Source organism: Prionailurus viverrinus, chromosome C1 (assembly GCF_022837055.1).
Source record: "Prionailurus viverrinus isolate Anna chromosome C1, UM_Priviv_1.0, whole genome shotgun sequence".
In the NCBI taxonomy this organism is placed as follows: domain Eukaryota; kingdom Metazoa; phylum Chordata; class Mammalia; order Carnivora; family Felidae; genus Prionailurus; species Prionailurus viverrinus.
Genome location: NC_062568.1, coordinates 210448778 through 210467334, shown reverse-complemented (window position 1 = coordinate 210467334; position 18557 = coordinate 210448778). Strand labels below are relative to the sequence as shown.

At 57.3% G+C, this 18557-nt stretch overlaps 1 protein-coding gene across 2 annotated transcripts in view; it reads right to left on the bottom strand.

The window, feature by feature from the left end:
* ACOT7 (acyl-CoA thioesterase 7) overlaps nt 1-18557 on the bottom strand; it is a 100147-nt gene that overhangs the window by 19094 nt on the left and 62496 nt on the right. For both annotated transcript variants that reach the window (XM_047872829.1, XM_047872828.1), the window contains exon 7: nt 8383-8499. In XM_047872829.1, coding sequence (XP_047728785.1) covers nt 8383-8499 — 117 coding nt within the window. The remainder of the gene's footprint in view (nt 1-8382; nt 8500-18557) is intronic.

The window sequence follows — 18557 nt, the reverse complement described above, 5'->3', positions numbered from 1 at the left end:
TGAGAGAGACAGAGACAGAGCTCAAGCCGGGGAGGGGCAGAGAGAGAAGAAGACACAGAATCGGAAGCAGGCTCCAGGCTCTGAGCTGTCAGCACAGAGCCCGACGCGGGGCTCGAACCTACGGACAGTGAGATCGTGACCTGAGCCAAAGCCTGACGCCCAACCGACTGAGCCACCCAGGCGCCCCAGAAGGACGTGTACTGAACGACCCCGTAGGTGCACATGTTTGGAGGAGGGTCACGCCCTATGCCGGAGTGCACCTAGCACGAAGGAGGCACCCCAGACATGTCTGTGGGTCTACCACACCCAGCCAGGGGCTGTGTGACTTAAGGGGACCCGCTCACCTCCAGGGACCACCACTCCTGTCTCATGTGGCCAGAGGTCACCCGGGGAGGGTGCTCACAGCCCAGAGAGTGGTGACAGCAGCCATCATGTGCAGGGTACTGGGAGACCCAGCACAAGGCTCAGCCTGGGCTGGCTCCCCCTTCCTGCCGATTCCTCGAGGCTCATGCAGGGTGGTTTCTCACTGGATCCTAGAGGCCCCTTCACCACGTGGAGGCCGGGCAAGGCTGGAGAGCCACCATGTCGACGTGGTTTACTGGCGAGCATGGGGCTTGGACACGAAGCCAGAGGCATGCTGCCCGAGTGGAGGCCAGGATGCCCAGAGACCTCACGGAGATGGGGCGGCGAGGCTCTTTCCCACAAGGTCTGGCTCATTCCATCTCTCCCCCAGTACAGGGGCAGGACCACCCGAGACCGGGAAGGACCCCAGCCTGTGCTCCCGTCCACCTCAACTTGCCTGGGAAACTGCAGAGAGGGGGGCCTACCGGGCGCAGCAGTCACATGCTCAAAGGCTCTCCGTAGGGGGCAGCGGAGGCCGAGCGTCCAAAGCACTGACACATTGCCTGGGGACTTTTCCACTAGGTCACATGTCCAAATCCACCCAGAGAGTGCCTTGTTTATTTAAAAGACCAGGCATGGGGCACCTGCGTGGCTCAGTCAGTTAAGTGTCTGGCTCTGGATCTCAGCTCAGGTCATGATCTTATGGTTTGTGAGTTCGAGACCCGTGTCAGGCTCTACACTGGCAGTGCAGAGCCTGCTTGAGATTCTGTCTCTCCCTCTGTCCCTCTCCCTCTCATCTGTGCGTGTATGTGTATGCACGTGCACGCGTGGGTGCTCTCTCTCTCAAAAAAATAAAAAAGACCAGGCATGACCAGGTCAAGGGGGAAAACGGCACCTGCTGCTGGTGCTGGGTGTCACAAGCCCACCTAGGACAGGCTCCTGGTGTCAGGGCCGCTCTCCTGGCCTGGGGGACGGAGGCCAGGAGGGCGCACTGAGTAGTCCTCTGAGCTCCTGAAGTGGGAACGGCCAGACGTTCCCCAAAAGCATCTCCATGAAAGGCAGGCTCTCTGAGGCCCGGTGCGAGCCCTGGGTGGCCGGCCATCCCCGCAGGCTGCAGTGGCTGGGGAGGTCCCCGGGGGCAGGCAGCAAGCCGGGAGCCACACTGTGCTGTGGCCTCATCTGCAAACAGGCACAGGAGTATCGTCTCTCGGGGAAGTTGAGGAAATGGTGGGCTGCAAATGCGGCCACGGGGAGGTCACCTCCCCACGTTAAGTATGTCATGGGGATGCAAGCCCGGGACAGAAATTTCCGGTAAGGTCTGAGTGTCCTTCCCTAACAGTCCTCCAGGAAAAGCCACCCCAAACCAAGCACAGAGTGAGCCCACACAACGCCGTTAGTGTCTCGGGTGGAGATTTGTACCAACGTGGCGATAAGAAGTCAAGGTTAAAACAAATATAGCGTTTTCTTTTTCTGTAGCAGGTGCATTTACACTGGCCAAGATGCCACTTCTAACACTGTCTAAATACATACAAGGGGTTACTGCATCAGCAAGAGAGATTTTACGTTTTCAGCCTGTGGGGAGCCCAGGGTAACCGAGCCTTAGAACCCTGCCCTTTCTCTCCTGGTTCCAGGACGTCAGCAGCTCTGCCAGACCTGACACTGAGATGTGACCACAGCAAGAGTGGACCCTGCAGAGGAAGGCCTGGGCCACAGCTCAGCATCCCCAGCACGCAAGCTTGGGCCGAGAGGCCGGGACTCAGCGGCGCTCACCGGGTCCCGGGACATCGGTACACAAAGTCCCCTCCGGACCCGAGTTCCAGCACCAACTCTCTGTAAGAGGCTGAGATTTGCCTGGAAGCTCGTCGCCTCTGTCACCTCATTGCTAATCTCCCAAACCTCAGAGGCACCTGGTAGCAGCAGCTGGGGGGCTTGGGACAGACTGAGGGACACGTCCTCTCATGCTGCCCCGAAACCCCCAAGAGCTGACCCCCTTGTCGTTCCCCTGTGTTCTCTGTGAGAGTCCTGTCTACAGAGCTCATAGGCAGAGCTCAGAAATGGCCTGTGTCAACTGGAATGAGCCGACTTGGACTGCAGGTGCAGCAGTGGCCCCGGAAGATGTCTTAATCCCCTGAGCCTGTGAACTATGTGACCGTCCGTGGCAAAGGGGCTTTACAGATGTGGTTAGGTTAACGATGCTGAGATGTGGCGACCAGCCTGGACTATCCGGGGGGGCCCGATGTCCTCACAAGGGTCGTCCTAAGCAGACGAGGGGGCAGGAGCGGAGGGTCAGAGAAATGCTACCCTGGTGACTGTGGAGATGGTGGAGGGGCCACAGGCCACGGAAGGCAGGAGGCCTCTGGAAGGTGAACAGGCGAGAAACGGATTCTCTCCCAGAGCCTCCGGAAGGAACGGGCCTGCCCCCTGCCGGTTCCGTGGTGTTATCCCAGAGACCCGGGTTGGACTTGGACCTCCAGAATTGGGACACAGCAGGTTTGCTGTCCCAGCCATCACATTTCTAGAAGCAGTCACGGCAGCCACGGAAAATTAATACAGCTATCCACGCAGATGCTACGCTTGGTGACTTGAATGTAAAATCCAGTTTCTTGGGGCCGCTACTGACACTGCATCGTTAGTGACTATAAAATCAGAAGGGTGACACTTATAAAGCTCAGAGCATATTATTTTGAAAGGGTCTTATCGTACATTTCTAGCACTTAACGTGACATTTCCATGTTTGAAGCAGGATTCTACGACAATACAAAGAGCCTAGAAACGTGAACGAAGTTCCAAGTAAAAACAAACGAATCCCGAAGACAATGGGGCCAGGGTCCCGGCAGCCACACAGCCCCAGACCCAGTGGGCTTCTGAAGGGAAGTCAGTTTGCTGTTGCATCCAGGGCCCGGGAAGTCAATACCTGCGGTTAGTTTGCTAAAAAGTATCCAAAACGATGGGGCGCCTGGGTGGCTCAGTCGGTTGGGCGGCCGACTTCGGCTCAGGTCATGGTCTCGCGGTCCGTGAGTTCGAGCCCCGCGTCGGGCTCTGTGCTGACAGCTCAGAGCCTGGAGCCTGTTTCGGATTCTGTGTCTCCCTCTCTCTGACCCTCCCCCATTCATGCTCTGTCTCTCTCTCTATCTCAAAAATAAATAAACGTTAAAAAAAAATTAAAAAAAAAAAAAAGTATCCAAAACGAAGGGACAGGACTGTCACGACTGTCGACTGTCTTGTAGTTTGTACGTTTCGGCCGTCCGTGTGGCGGTGCAACCATTGGATAGATATCTAACTGAAGCTGGAGCTTCTGTGAAATTCCTCTTGTGAATTCCCAGAATAAAGCGGAGCCCCCTGAGTACCACCAAGAGGCGGGCCCTGCCTGGGGAACCCCAACCAGGCCCCTGAGGTCTGAGCGGGTGTCCCTGCAGATGGCATGCAGAGAGCACCCTGGGACCACAGGCGGCCTTGCAGGGAGGCTCTGCACTCAGATCTGTAGTGAGCCGCGGGGTCGTGGGGCCCTGCTCAAGGGGGCTCTGGGGCACCCGGCTTTGGGCTGACTGTCTATATGACTGTAGGGTTGAGGGAAATTCCTCCTGGAACGTCAGACACCGGGGACGGAGTCCAGAAGGTCCAGAGACCAGCACTGCCCAGAACTTTCGGCGATAGTGGGATGTCCTTGCTCTGTGCCGTCTGATGCGGTGGCTGCCGGCCACACGTGGCTACTGAGCACTGGAAATGTGGCAGGTGCGACCATTTTCCATTTTGCTTACCTTTAATTAGGAGGCAAAGAGCCATGTGTGGCCAGCAATTGTTGCGGGGGACGCACAGGTGGGCGCTTCCCCCCCCCCCCCCCCCCCGCCGGCAAAGCCCCCCAGGCAAAGCCCGACTGGCAGCCGGAGGCAGGAGGCTAAGGTGCTGCCCTTGTCTCAGTTCAGTGGGAAAAGGGCTCCGGGCCAAGGCCAAGGCCAAGGCCAGTGCCAGGGGCCGGACTCCCCTGACAGCGAGGACGCTCAGCCACGTTTTCGAGAGGCTGGAGAAAGCCAGGAGATCCACGCACAGCTGTGTGGGCCGGCTGCCACTCGGGCGGCCGAGGGAGCGTCAACGGTGAACGGCGCTGCACGTGACTGTCCAGGGGGGAAGCTCAGCACCGCCGAGGTGATGCCTGCGCCCGGACGCCTGCCCTCCCGGCTCTGGAAGGGAGCAGCCCTGCCGCATGGGCGGTTTCCCGATCGGAAAACTGGGGATAAGTATAGCTCCCGGGCCGTGGGGCAGGCACAGCATACGCCCCACCAAGCGAGGCGTAAATCACCCTTGCGACCCCAGCTCCTCTGTTCCCGGAGCAGGGCTCAGCCGCCCAGAGTGGCGCGGCCCAGGGGGGCCGGCAGGTGCCCGGCCCCACCTCCCAGAGCCACTGCGGCCGCCGCAGCGGGGCCTGTGGGGATTCGGAAAAGAAAACAGAGGAAAAGAAAACAGAATAATACAAAGTTGCTCTTACCACAGCTGCGGGGCTGCCAAGCACTTCAAACGACAAGAACAGCTCAGCGCTCAAGCTCCAAAAAGAGCAGCGACAGTGTAGCTTTCTCAGAAAAGCACGGACATGGCGAAGTAACTTTGGCATTTCTTACATAACCGCTTTGCATCCCAAAGCGTCTTCTAGGCGATCCCTCACTTCCCACCCAAGAGTCTGAGGACGTGGCTTCTGCACAACACAGCTCCAGCTTCAGGCTTTCCTGCCCACGGCTTCCCAGACCATGGCATCAAAGGTAACGATGTTCCTCTTTTACTTCCCTTCACAGCTGCCTTGGCATTCTAACGTCTCAACTTAAAAAAAATCAGCAATGGAGCAAGCGACCCTATAAAAATAAGTCCCCGGGGACCGCTTTTAGACACCTGACCTCCAGAACCGTAAGAGAGGGTGCGAACCTTCTAAGCCACTGGTTCTGTGGAGAGACATTACAGCAGCTGCAGGGAGCTCACAAACAGGCCGCGTGCCTGGCTGGCAACGTGTCAACATTTCTGGGCTTTTCTCCACTGCGTCAGATCAACCTTCAGAGGGTGGGGGATGCCCCTCCCGGGGGGGGGGGGCGGCCTCTTACAGCTGCATCCTCCAGGGCTGTGCATCGCAGAGATGGGAGGTGGCACGGCCCCGGGGGCTGGGCGCTGGCTGTGGACAGCGGCCACACCGTGACCACAGCCCTGGGATGTCCACCGGCTCCGTCGCCTACATGCGCCTTTTCTGTGAAATATCAGTACTTAAAAAATGGTCCTTGGGGGCACCTGGGTGGCCGAGCCCCGTTAAGTGTCCGACTCTTAGTTTTGGCTCAGGTCCTGATCTCACGGTACACGAGATCGAGCCCCGCGTCAGGCTCTGCGCTGACATCGCAGAGACTGCTTGGGATTCCCTCTCCCCCTCTCTCTCTGCCCCTCCCTGCTTACTCTCTCTCTCTCTCTCAAAATAAAATAAACTTGAAAAAAAATAGTCCTTATGCTGAACTCGACTCAGGAACGAGTTAGTTCAATGCCCAAGAAGGAGGGCAGTTCCATGTTCTGCACTAGAGTGTTGCCGTTTTGTCATTTCCACACGTCTGGGTCTTGGGCCTGACCCCACCTCCTGCCACGCATGGGAACGTCGCTGGTCCCTCCTCGGTGCCCCCATGCCGGAGAAGCGTGGGGCCTCGATTCTGTTCCGGGGGGCTGCCCTCAGGTGTCAGGTCCCCGGGCTGTGTGCTGACATTACCGCCGTCTCTCGCAAGGGCAGGACTCACGTTCATGTGGGGAAAGGGGTAGCGTGGGGCACAGATTTTACCCACCTCACCATTTTGTGAAAGGGGAAGTGAGCTAGCATCTACCCGGAACCAAGCTGTTAGGAGAGACAGCATTGTAACGGGCTGAACAGTGGCACCCCAGAAGGTAAGTCCATTCAGAACCTCACAATGTGACCTTGCTGGGAATAAGGGTCTTTGCAGATGCCCCAGAGTCAAGGATCTCAGGATGAAATCCTCCTGGATTCTCTGGGTGAGCCTCACATCCTGAGACAAGAGTCATCAGAAGAGAACAGGCAGAAGAGAGAGGCCACGTGATGGTGGAGGCAGAGGGTACAATGATGTGGCCACGAGCCACAAGCCACCAGAGGCTGGAAGGGTCCTCTCTTAGCCCCTCTGGAGGGGCCCTGCCCACACGAGGACTGGGGACTTGGGGCCTCCAGACTGTGAGAGAGTGAACGTCTGCTGTTTGAAGCCCCAGGTCTGTGGTCCCTTGTGGTGCAGCCCTGGGACACACACAGCGCTGTGCAGAGCACTGAACTCCGCCCCGGCCCTGGCCGTGGTGCAGAGGGCTGGGTCCCACGCTGCCGGCTGGCCTGGCTCTCCCGGCCCCCTCCTGGTAGGGCGGAGGAGATGTTGGATCACGGACAGCAGGAGCTCGGAGGCTGAGCTAGAGCCCCACACGTTTGGACTTCACGGGAATCTCAGCAGGTTTGCATCAGAAAATCAACGCAGAACGAGCAGGAATGTCAGTCTCCGGTCCCCCTCAGCGAGCTCCTGGCACCCCTGGATTGCCTACAGCCAGCAGGGCCCCCCCAGCCTCACGCTGCATGTCCCCAGAAAGGAGCAAAGAACGTGGGAGGACGGGAGCCCGTGACAGTGGCCGCACCTGCAGCGACCTTGGCCCCGTGGAACTGAAGACAACACGCGCCCATTCCGTCCCTGAAGCGGGTGTGGCCCTGAGCTGTCAGGACGGAGACCTTGCCTGGGAACGTCGCTGCGGGCTCTCCCACAGAGGAGCCCACAGCTTCACACGGGGATGTTCCTCCGGAAAACAACAGATAAGGTGTGACAGCGTCTAACAGCCCCTGGAGGACATTGGCACAGAAACAGACCAGACTCCATCACTGCTGGCTTGGCCCACAGTCCTTGACGCGCCAAATGAGACATGACCCGAGAAAGCAGAGTGACCTCTCCGCTCCCCAGGGGCGGCACGGGCTCCAGGCCAGGGCTGGGACACCAGCCGGGGGCCCCGGACGGGGACTGTGGGGGCTATGCTTAACGTGCTCCCGGCATGTAGGGCGGGCACACGCCGCCCCTGCCCCCCCCCCCCCCCCCCATTCCAGGACGTTCACTCGCTTGCCGTGTTCTGCGGGACAGAGCGTGGCCGTGCTGGCCCGGGGCCCTCCAGGGTCAGTGAGGCCTGGGGTGGGGGGCGGGGGGGGGGTGCATGACAAGACTGCTTCGCTCGCTCGGCGGCGTGCCTGTCGTCACCCCCCCACCCCCACCCAGGACCGGTCTGACCCGACAGCTCTCCCCGCGAGGCTGCAGTCACAGCAGGGCTGACCCAGCATCAATGCCAGGCTCTCGCAGCCCTGCAGCCAAGGGCTACATTTCTGGGGCACGGAGCCTCACCTCGGAAGACAACACACACTGAAATCACCGTGTCTCGGGAGGGGACGGCTGCTCCACACCTGCAGCAGCAACGCGGGACAAGCGAGATGAGCCAGCCCCGTCTCCTGTGGTGGCAAACGCACAGGGAGACAGCAGGCGCCGTCTGGGTGGCGGCCGAGTCGCTGGGCCTGGGGACAGGACGAACCCCAGCGCTGTCCCGGGTGGTACAGGAGGACTGGCCCAGCACTGCGGTCCCTGGGCTTCTCGGCGCAGATCCCGCCACTACTTACATCAAGGGTTATTCCAACGCCAGAGGAAACGTGCACAGTGGCGTAAACTCTGCTGGCAACCGTCACCAGGACTGTGCACATAAGATGATCAGAGGGCTCCATTCGCAGAGCATTTTCGGAAGATGGGTTCACGGTGCGCTTGAGTAGGATTAGGGCCCCCAACACGAGTTATAAATAAGTCTATCAGATTGAAAAGTCAAACGAGCAAATCCTAGCCTCACGGATGCAACTACGGGAACAAAGCACAAAACTCTGGCTTCCTGTCTCTCATGGCAAATGGGCGGACACCAGGGCGCTGGCGACACGGGGCACGAACCAAAAGCGAACCGGCAGAGGGAGCCCGACAGCCAAAGGCCACCTGCCTTCCGTCAGCAGAGTCCCGTTACCTTTTCTGATCTTGTCGTGAAAGTTAATGGCGTCCACAGAAGCGGTGACTATGTTGGTCTTGCAGTGACGTGCGGCCACGATCCCAGCCACCTCGTCCATGAGCTTCATGGTGACACCTGCATGGAGAATGGCCACATGGCAGATGAGACGGGGGGAGGCTACTTCCCACCCCGGGAACAAGTCATAAGAGACAAAGCCCTCCCGCTACCCACGGGCAGGGCCCACAGCCGGTGCTGGGCCGGGCCGGGGGTGCACGATTGGGGCATGTTGAGCTCATGGTGTAAACCTGGCTTCCTTGGGAGCTCTTGAAAATCACCGCAGCTGATGGCCTAGGCTGCTGACAAAACGACGATCCTTTCTCTACCCTCTACAGAGATCACATTCCTTCGGGAAGGTTTTGTTACCAAATCCACCAGGAGGGCCGCACCCAAAGTCAGATGCCAAGTGAGAACGTGGAGAAATCAGGACCCTCGCGTATCGCTGATGGGGATGGAAAGAGCGTAGCTGCTTTGGAAACGGCCAGGAGTTTCTCAAAAGGCTGACAAGAGTCACCATACGACACAGCAATTCCACGCCCAGGTATGCACCCAAGAGAACTCGAGGCTCGCGTTCTCACAAAAGCTTGTACGCGGATTCCGTGACAGCGTTACCCGCAACAGCTCAGATGTGCATCAGCTGATGACCGGATGAAGACAATGTGGCACATCCATAGGATGCAATATTATCCAGCAGGAAAAATAACCCGAGCACGGACCCGCACTACATCACAGAGGAGCTTTGAAAACGTGATGCCGAGTGAAAGGAGCCGTCCCAAAAGACCAGATGTTGTAGGATTCCCTTTACAAGAAAGGTCCAGAATGGGCAAATCCAGAGAGGCAGAAAACGGATTAACGTTTGCCTAGAGCTGGTGGATCGGGGGGAGGCGGGGAGGGACTGTTAATGGGTATGGAGCTCCTCTTTGGGGGGATGAAAATGTTCTAGAATTGACTGTGGTTTGGTTGTGTAGCTGGGAACACACTAAAAATCAACGACTTGTAACTGCGGAGTTGTATGGCATGTGAATTCTCAATAAAGCTGTTACATAAAATAAACAAGAAAAGCAGGCTCACAGAAGGTCAAGCTGTCTTCAAAACCTCAGGCTGCAGACATTTGCTCACTGCCATGCTTTAACTTGACGGGATCATGACTGCACAGCCGCTAGTCTCCCCATCCCCAACTCTTGCCCCACCCCCCGTACGATACATCATACTTATTTCATACTTAAACATTGATTTTTTTTTTATTTTGAGAGAGAGAGAGAGAGAGAGAGAGAGAGAGAGCAGGGAAGGGGCAGAGAGAGAGGGAGAGAAAGAATCCCAAGCTGACTCCATGCCGTCAGTGCAGAGTTCGATGGGGGGCTCGATCCCACGACCCTGAGATCACGACCTGAGCCGAAATTAAGAGTCAGATGCTTAACCCGCTGAGCCGCCCAGGCGCCCCCATTTAAACATTTAAACCGTGTCTTGTCTTAGGTTGAGCTACAGGAGATTGCCAAGAGTCAACCATTTTTGACCTACAAAAGCAGCAGCGTGGTATCTATCAGAAATCCTAGAAGGCTATGTATATTCACCCTAGGATACAGAACGCCTTCTAAAAACCCGGAGAGAGGCAGAAAACAGACTCTATCCCACTCACGAAAGCCAGGCTCACAGGGGAAGCATGTTTAGGGTAAGGCTTACAGACTCGGATGCCAGTGGGGTCAGGCAGGCGATGTGGGGAGGGGAGGAGGCCGCTGCCCAGACCCGCCTACTGCCTCCCACCCCCAGGAACGAGGGGCCCATGCTACCAGCCTCCTGATGTTTCTAGGCAAGACTCAAACCCACACATTTATGAAGAATCTACCAATTTTTAAACATTGGTGACTAATTAAAACTCTCTTTACTGTGTGGGAAAAACAAAATGTGATATAACTAAAAAGAATAGAAGTCCCTTCCGTACTGGACCAGAGGCCTTGCGCCAACACAGACGACGCTACTTTTTTTTTTTTTAATTTTTTTTTTTTCAACGTTTATTTATTTTTGGGACAGAGAGAGGCAGAGCATGAACGGGGGAGGGGCAGAGAGAGAGGGAGACACGGTATCGGAAACAGGCTCCAGGCTCTGAGCCATCAGCCCAGAGCCCGACGCGGGGCTCGAACTCCCGGACCGCGAGATCGTGACCTGGCTGAAGTCGGACGCTTAACCGACTGCGCCACCCAGGCGCCCCAGACGACGCTACTTAAAAGGAACGTGGGAGACAGAGAGGGGCCCTCTGCCTGGGAGAGGAAAACCTGGGGTCCCGTATACTCTTCTCTCCACGTCTGTACATATTTGAGCATTTCCGGAACACAAAGTTTAAAAAAATACATTAGTGTTCCAGATGAAAAACAATGCTTTTATTACCAGGACTTTTTAAAAGAGGGTACTGCTACATGATGGTAATGATGAACGACCATGAGGAGTGGAGACTGAGCTGCGGCCTGCCATTTTAAAGGTGCCTTCAGAGATAACCGGTGCATCGATCTGGTTAGTCCAAGCAGGAAGGGATTGGTAGCCTCATTTTTCAAATGAACAACAGACGCTCAGACACACACTGGTCTGACGCCAAAGACTGCAGACAGAACGCTGGGGAAACGGCTCTTTTGAGAGGAAAGAACTGCCAGCACCAGGTTTTATCTCCAGGCGACTGGGGCTGGGGGCTCCGGCAAGGCCAGGGAGCCTCAGGCCTTCGAGCAGCTCGGCTCGAAGGTCTGAGACAAGGGGTCATACTTTGCTTTGCAAGGAGCCTTCGCTGGGTGGAGTTAGTATCGGAAACAGACACAGGCGCCTCCCCTAAGCCCACCCCGAGGCTCTGGGGCTTTCCTACCCATCCCAGGGGCCTCGGCGAAGGTGGCGCAAGCCCAGGCGTCCCCAGCCCAGCACTCCAAGGAGGGAAAACACAACACGGGACCCGGGGAAGCCACCGTGCTTCTCAGCATGGACTGCGTCCTGGAGGGGGCGGGGGGGGAATCACTCAGCCTCTGCGTGAACCGAACTGCAGTGTGAGTGTGGGCCTGCATCACGGTGGTTCAGACGGCCTGGGACTGACTGCCCCATCACCCCTGCCTGGTGGGGACCCTGGGAGGGCAGATGGCCCTCTGAGTCCCGGGTTCGGCTACCGCAGGAACAAGAGGCGACGACATCTTCACGCTGGACGAGCCCCGTGCTGCCCGGCAAAGCAGCTACCACTACGAGACGCAGGACTAGTGAAGGTCTGTGAAACTCAACACCTACCTAATTGGAGACTTTTTAGAGATCTGAGGTCTGAAAGAGACACAGAAAAGGAAAGAGAAGTGAAATGTCCTAGAATGTCAGGAAACGGAGTGAGAATCACACACTTTGCTCAGGGGACAAGGGTGGAGTCCAAGTGACAGCATCCCCTCACATGTGCGAACCACAGAGGGCACCGAAGCAGGTCTGAGACCCACGGAGCGCCTCCTGACACGGTGTGGCTTTGGGGTGTGCACGCGTGCACGTGCGTGTACATGTGGGAACATATGCACATGGGGGAGGAGCGTGTATGTGCACGCGTGTGCGGGAGTTTACACATGTGTGGGCAGGAGTGTCTGGGAGTGTGTGTGTGTGTGCATGTGCGTTCAGTTTTGCAGAGGGGAAGCCCACAGACCGAGTTCTCCTGGGTCGGTTTGCCTCACAAAGAATTGAGCTGTTCCGGGGCGCCTGGGGGGGCTCAGTCGGCTGGGTGTCCGACTTCGGCTCAGGTCATGATCTCGCGGTCTGTGGGTTCGAGCCCCACCTCGGGCTCTGTGCTGATGGCTCACAGCGTGGAGCCTGCTCCGGGTTCTGATTCCAGAGAGGGAGCTCTCTCTCTGTCCCTTCCCAACTCATGCTCTGTTTCAAAAACAAATAAACATTAAAAAAAAAAAAATAGAGCTGTTCCAACAGCTGGACAAGGGGCCCTGCTCCCTGGTTTTGAATCCAGAAGGCATTTTTCCATAGACTTACTCTAACTACAATAAGTAAACCTTCTTTGAGCAGCCAACAAAAGCTCATTCAGTGTGAAGTATTATTGAGAGAGGCTGTATACGCCATGAAACACCAGGGCACCGGCAAAAATTTACACTCAGAAAATGCCGATCCCGGAGTCTAGGAAGAGTTGGACCCAAGAACGGTGAAGAGGCAAGGTCCTGGCAGAAACTGGGGCGGGGGGCACCTGGGGCATTTTAACTAGGAGATTTCAGACGTCTGTAACAGAACGTGTATTATGTGTGGCTGTCCTTTTCTCAGATGGCGCCACCGCCGGGGTCCTCCTGAGGAGCCAGGGACGAGGAGGATTTTTTGGGAGGAAACGGAGGAGGAGACACCGAAGTCTGGCACGGGAGGTGGGAATAGAGCAGAGAAGAGACAACGATGGCGGCAGCAAGCAGCCCCCGCTCCGCACGCCGCAGTCCCACGGGCTGGGCCGGCCCTGGAGGGAGCCAACTCTGTTTTGCTCCCTGGTAAGCCCTCCGTAAATACTGAGCGCAGGAATGAATGAATGAACACCGACGCTCCCTGGACAGCAGCCCTGTGAGGTAGGCACATCATGCCCGCCAGTTTTCGAAAGACACAGAACTCGCTTGGGGTAGAGTGGGGACCAGCCCCTGGTCACGGGGTGCCAGGGGCCACGCCGCGCTGCCTCTCGATCCAGGACCTGCAACCCTGAGATTTGAGGCGGCATTCCCAACCGAGGCGGGATACGGAGAGAGAGCAAGACCATGGTGACAGGTGCGGGTGGCAGTAAAATTAGCGGGTGTGGGTGTGGAAGGTCTCGAAACCAGGGCTGCCAGCGGTGAGCCACCAGGCGGTGGCATCAACTTCAGGGTCTGGGGGGCGGGGAGGATGGTAGGGAGGCGGGAAAGGCAGGGTCTGAACTGGAAGTATGTCTGGAATGCAGGAAGTACCCACAACCAACTTCTTGTTTATGAGTCCGGAAAAGCAGAAGCCGTTAAGAATAAAAGAATAGAGGGACAAAGGACGTACTCAGCTCCTTCAAACTGGGCTTTGGCCCAGTTTGCAGGTAGAGATTCCCCAAGTGACTTTGCGGTTATTCAAAATATTGCAGGATCCAGGGGTGCCTGGGTGGCTCAGTCGGTCAAGGGTCCAACTTCGGCTCAGGTCATGATCTCACGGTTCGTGGGTTCAAGCCCCGTGTCGGGCTCTGTGCTGATGGCTCAGAGCCTGGAGCCTGTTTCCGATTCTGTGTCTCCCTCTCTCTCTGCCCCTCCCCCACTTCTGCTCTCTCTCTCTCTCTCTCTTTCTCTCTGTCTCCCAAAAATAAATAAAATGTAAATAAATAAATAAATAAATAAATAAATAAATAAATAAATAAATAAATAAAATATTGCAGAATCCAGAGCATGTGTTGACCAGGAGAGGCTCCGAGCCTGGGACAGACTCCGGAGAAAGACAGGAGCAGCTGGGTGACCTCCTGCTCCCAGATGCCCCTGTCAGCCCCCAAGCTGCATCCCCAGACCATCTGTATCACATGTGACATGGAGGCCAGCACCAGGTGGGGACGTGCCTGACAGTGTCCCCGCCCAATTCGGAACCTGGTGTAGAGTGCTCAGGAAAGGGTAGTGCTGAATGAATGAATGAATGAATGAACGAATGAACGAAGGATCACCAGCTACGGATCACATTCAACTCAAGGACACTGCTCCAGTCGGAGCCGTAGGGTCCGTATTTGGGTAACAGTCTGGTCCACTGTCACTCGCTGCTGAGACCACAAGGGCCTGCTTATCTGGTCCAGAGCCAGCTGTGTCAGGGGATCTGTCAGATAAGGCTGGTCTTCAAAACTACCTGCTACGTCTGCTGAGGATGACATTTAAAAAGATAGCCTCCCCCTGACCCCAAGAGCTAGCATACAAATCTGAGCTGGGACAGCTGCAAACCTCACACAGAATGCTGGCTGGCATTTTATAGCCAAGGCCGCTCATGGATGGAGTCCACAGATTCTAGGACCCAGACTGGGGCACAGGCATGGTGGCAGCACGCGTGTCTCTTAGGAGATTGTGCCCCAAATTGGGGGTTCAACCCGGGTACCGGGAACAGTGACTCACAGAGGCAGTGGGCAGTCAGGGTGGGCAGCAATACCCACACTGCAGGACAGGTCTGCTCTGCAGGGGACAGCCGAGGGGGGCGGCAGGGTCCAAGCTCCGGGAAGGCTGTCACCTGGACCAACTCTGCCCACGTCCGTCAACCCATGCCTCTAGGGGAGGCCACGGCAGCCTCGACCAGAAGGGATGGCGAGGCAGACTCTAGGGCTCACTACATGGAAAAGCTCTGTCCACAGCTCAAGTGTTTGGCCTTGAAAAGAGAGGTCTCCTGGTGCCCACAGCGTTCGAGGGAAGCGTGGCATCAGAGCTGGAGGCAGAAAGGTCTGCCAGAGAAGACAGGCGTCGCTGGCAACCTGCCCGCGGCTCCTGGCAGCCCCCGGCGTCTCTGTTCTTACAAATGCGTACTTCAGCCGCTCCCAGACAAGGCAAGGATGCCGTGGTCCTTTGGGGTCCTGCGTGTCAAGTGACTTCTGGTGTCCACTTAGAGGGAAGAGAGCTGATCTCGTAAGAGTCGAGATTGTAATAAGATGCTGATTTCAAGCTGCCTGGGTCCCCTCTTCCTGGTGGGGTGAGGAACAGCCCTGGATGCAGCACTGAGCGGGGCTGGTTCTGGGACATTCTCGTTACCTGCTGCTAAGGCAAAATGATGAGGTCACGTGGCCCCTGCAGAGAGAAGATCACGAAAGGCCTCATCCCGTCCTGACACGTTTGCAAGGCCTGTTTCCACAAAACTCAGTATCTATGATGGAAGACGCCACAGGTCACAAGCCATGTGTCCACTGAGAAAAGTACGTTTTGTTAAAACCAAACAATACCCTCCCCAGTGGAAACCCCCCTGACCAGTTCGCGACTGGTGTCCCCCTAACTTTGCTACTTGGGCCCTCAGTCTGGCCAGAGAAGCCAAAGCCACCAGCCGTCCTTGACACTGTCACCACCTCCTGTTCACTCTTCAACACTTAAACTCCCAAGTGCCCGAGCCTTCCCCAAAGTGCCTCTGCCCAGGGTCCCACTGGAAAAGCTTGTCAATGTCTTCCCATTTAGGTACAAGAGGTGCTCCCGGTGATGGGAAAATCGCTCTGGCAAATTACAGTCTGTCATGTGCTGTCCTCATTACCCAAGCTTCGCCATTTAAAAAATGACAACAAAATTGTAGACGTGCTGTCCTTGGACTCCACATCCATTGCAGGAATCACGGGAAGGCAGAGAATGAGACCCGCTCGGCCCCCAACATACAGATAAACATCGGGTACCGGAGATATTTTTGAATCTAACATTTAACTGCTCAAGGGTTTTTCAAGTATCGACAGCGTGTCGGCTGGCTTAAAAATAGAGGCTTAAATTTATTTTCCCAGGCCCGACTGGCGGACTGGGTCACGCTCGCCTACAAACCCGCAGCAGCCGTGAGCAGCTCAGCGCCCAGAGCCACTGCCTGCGCTGTGGGTGGCGATTTGAGATGCCCCCGTTTCTATATTTAATCCCAACTGACGGAGTGTGGGTGCCAGCCTCCTATATTAAGAAAACAATAGTAAGTTCATCCTATTTTCACTGGCCCACCCCCAGTAACGGCAAGGGGTTATTCTGAGAGCCCGTGGGGTGACAGCCTCCTGAGACGGTCTGGCTTCTCCCTCCCAGGTTCCCAATGTGCCTGTGGTCATCTCTGTGAACCAGGGCCAGGGCCAGGGGACTATTCAATGAGGTGATTAATAAGGATTCTTTTTGGCAACTGACGGGTTTCTGATGCCAAAATGTCAAAAGCGGGAGCTCTGGCGGGGGCCTCAGACATAGCCCAGGAGCATCCCAGACCCAGGGAGTCAGGAGAAAGGGCTGCCCGGCCATGCTTTACCCCTCACCCTCGGTGTCAGGGCACTTGAGAAGGTCACAAGCGAATGCGCCTCCTGCCGTTTGAGAGTCGACGCTTCCCTGTTCTGAACGAGGCAGCAGGGAAAGTGGGGCAGGCGGACTCCTGCCCCAACAGCCAAGGGAGACTGGGGATAAGGTGGCGGTCCTGCGCATAAATGCCCTCGGTGCTCCCCACTTTGGGAAAGGCAGGCCGAGGCCTGGAGTCCACGCAGGGCAAGGTCGCGTCTCTGCAGGCCAGGCACCAGTGCAGGTCGGTTTCCTCAAAGGAAACACTCAAGTCGGGGTGAAGGGCTGCAGAGCTGGGAGCCTTGTCAGGTCAGAGCCATGCTCAAGATACTGAACAGGAAAGCCACTGTTAGGGGATATCCGCGCCCCTAGTGATGCAGCGAAACAGGAAGCAAAGGTTAATTAATCTGGCACCAGAGACAGAAGACCCCAGTGCACTGGCAGAGGGGAGCATTCTGACGCTGTGTGGCTGACCGGGGTTCTCCAGCAAAACGCTCTCACTTCCGGAAGAAAAGTGGGACCGCCGGCCAGCCACACACGTCTCCCAGGCCGGAGGAGGCCACTGAGAGGGCCAGGCGGCCGGAGGAGACCCATCCCCGGGGTGGGTGTCAGCAGGGTCCTCACCACCGCCAGCCCCGGACGGCAGGAGCGGCAGCCGGGGTCTCCTGCCCCGCTCCCCACGGACGCCTGCCTGGACACAAAGCTGCTCTCTGCGGCTTCGGACGCTGAGAACAACTTTCGCAAAACCAAAGATTCTTAGAAAGTGAGAACGGGGAGGAATGCGGCCGTAACCGGCACACCGGTTGGCCCCATGATGACGAAACCGAGACCCAAACCCGCATTCGCGTGCTCACCTCGGGGCCCCACGAGGCCGGTTCCCCAAGAGTCGGAAACGTGCCTCGCGCCTCTCTTTTCTCCCTCCTCCCCAGCCGAGGCCTCGACACACCGTCTGTCACGCAGCAGGGGCTCCAGTTAAATGAGGCCACAAAACTGGAAAGGAGCATCTGTGCCTTATTCTGGATTTTGCAGTGAAATCAATTCCTCCCACAGGTGCTGTTTCCCAGTGGAAACCAAGCGGTAAGAGCATCCGGGCGGGAGGCCTCCTCCCGCACCTCGTCTCCCAGACGTCCTCTGCTTGGGCCACCAGGCTTCTCCCTGCCCGTGTACCACCCACCTCCCTCCCTTCTGCCTTCTCCCTTAGGTGCCAGCTAAGCTGTGCGGTCCCCCAGCCTCGGGACCCCCGGGAGCCACGCGTGGCCCCTTGGCTGCCTGATGCTCGTGTGGCGTGTACGAGATCTGTCTCCTGCCGCTTCAGGCGGGCAGCGTCGGCGTGGTGCTCTGCCGCGACCCTGGACCTCACACCCCCTCCCGCGCTCCTCCTGCGGGGCCGCCTCTGCTGCCGTGCTGTGGCCCTGCTTCCCGCGCAGGGGCCCCTCCGTTCTTTCCAGTTCATTCTGCACCTTGCAGGTCTACTCTGCTCCAGGCCCTGCACTCAGTGCTGGGGATGCAGCCGTGAGCACGTCACGCCAAGTCCCCACCCTGTGAGCCTGCGCTCCGGGAGGGGTGGGTGGTGAGCGCCTGTGAACACAGAGAGCAGGTGGGGGTGGGGTCTACCTAACACAGGGTGCGGTGGGGGGGTTGGAGGGGGTGGGCGGTGTGGGCAGGGTCCACAGCTGGAAGTGCCCCAGGTGTCCTGGGACTGTGAAGGGGGAGAGCAAGGCAAGAGGGGGGACAAGATAAGAGGGGTCGGAGAGGCACAGGGGAGGGCCCTCCTGGAAGGCCTCATAAGGACAGAAGCGGCACAAATAAAAAGATCTGGCGTCTGCTGGGAGTGAGACAGGAGCCACCACAGGGTCTGGAACAGGCTCGGCTTGACCGGATTTCTGGTGTAACAGGCTCGGCGAGGCTGCAGCATTGGGAAAAGAAGTGGTTCAGGGAAGTCGGGAGACCAGGGAAGAGGCCATTTCCCTGGTAATGGGGACTTGGCGGGGGAGGGCGGTGGAGGAGGTGAGAGCTCACATTCTGGTATGTTCTGAAGGTGGAGCCCAAAGGACGGGTTGATAGATGAGGTGGGGAGTCCGCGAGAGAGCCAGCCAGGCCACAGGAGATCACGGGGATTCTGGCCAGATCACCTAGGGGATGGCCTGGCTGCCACTACAGGGGGACGCCTGGGAACAGGGTCTGGGGAACCCAGGG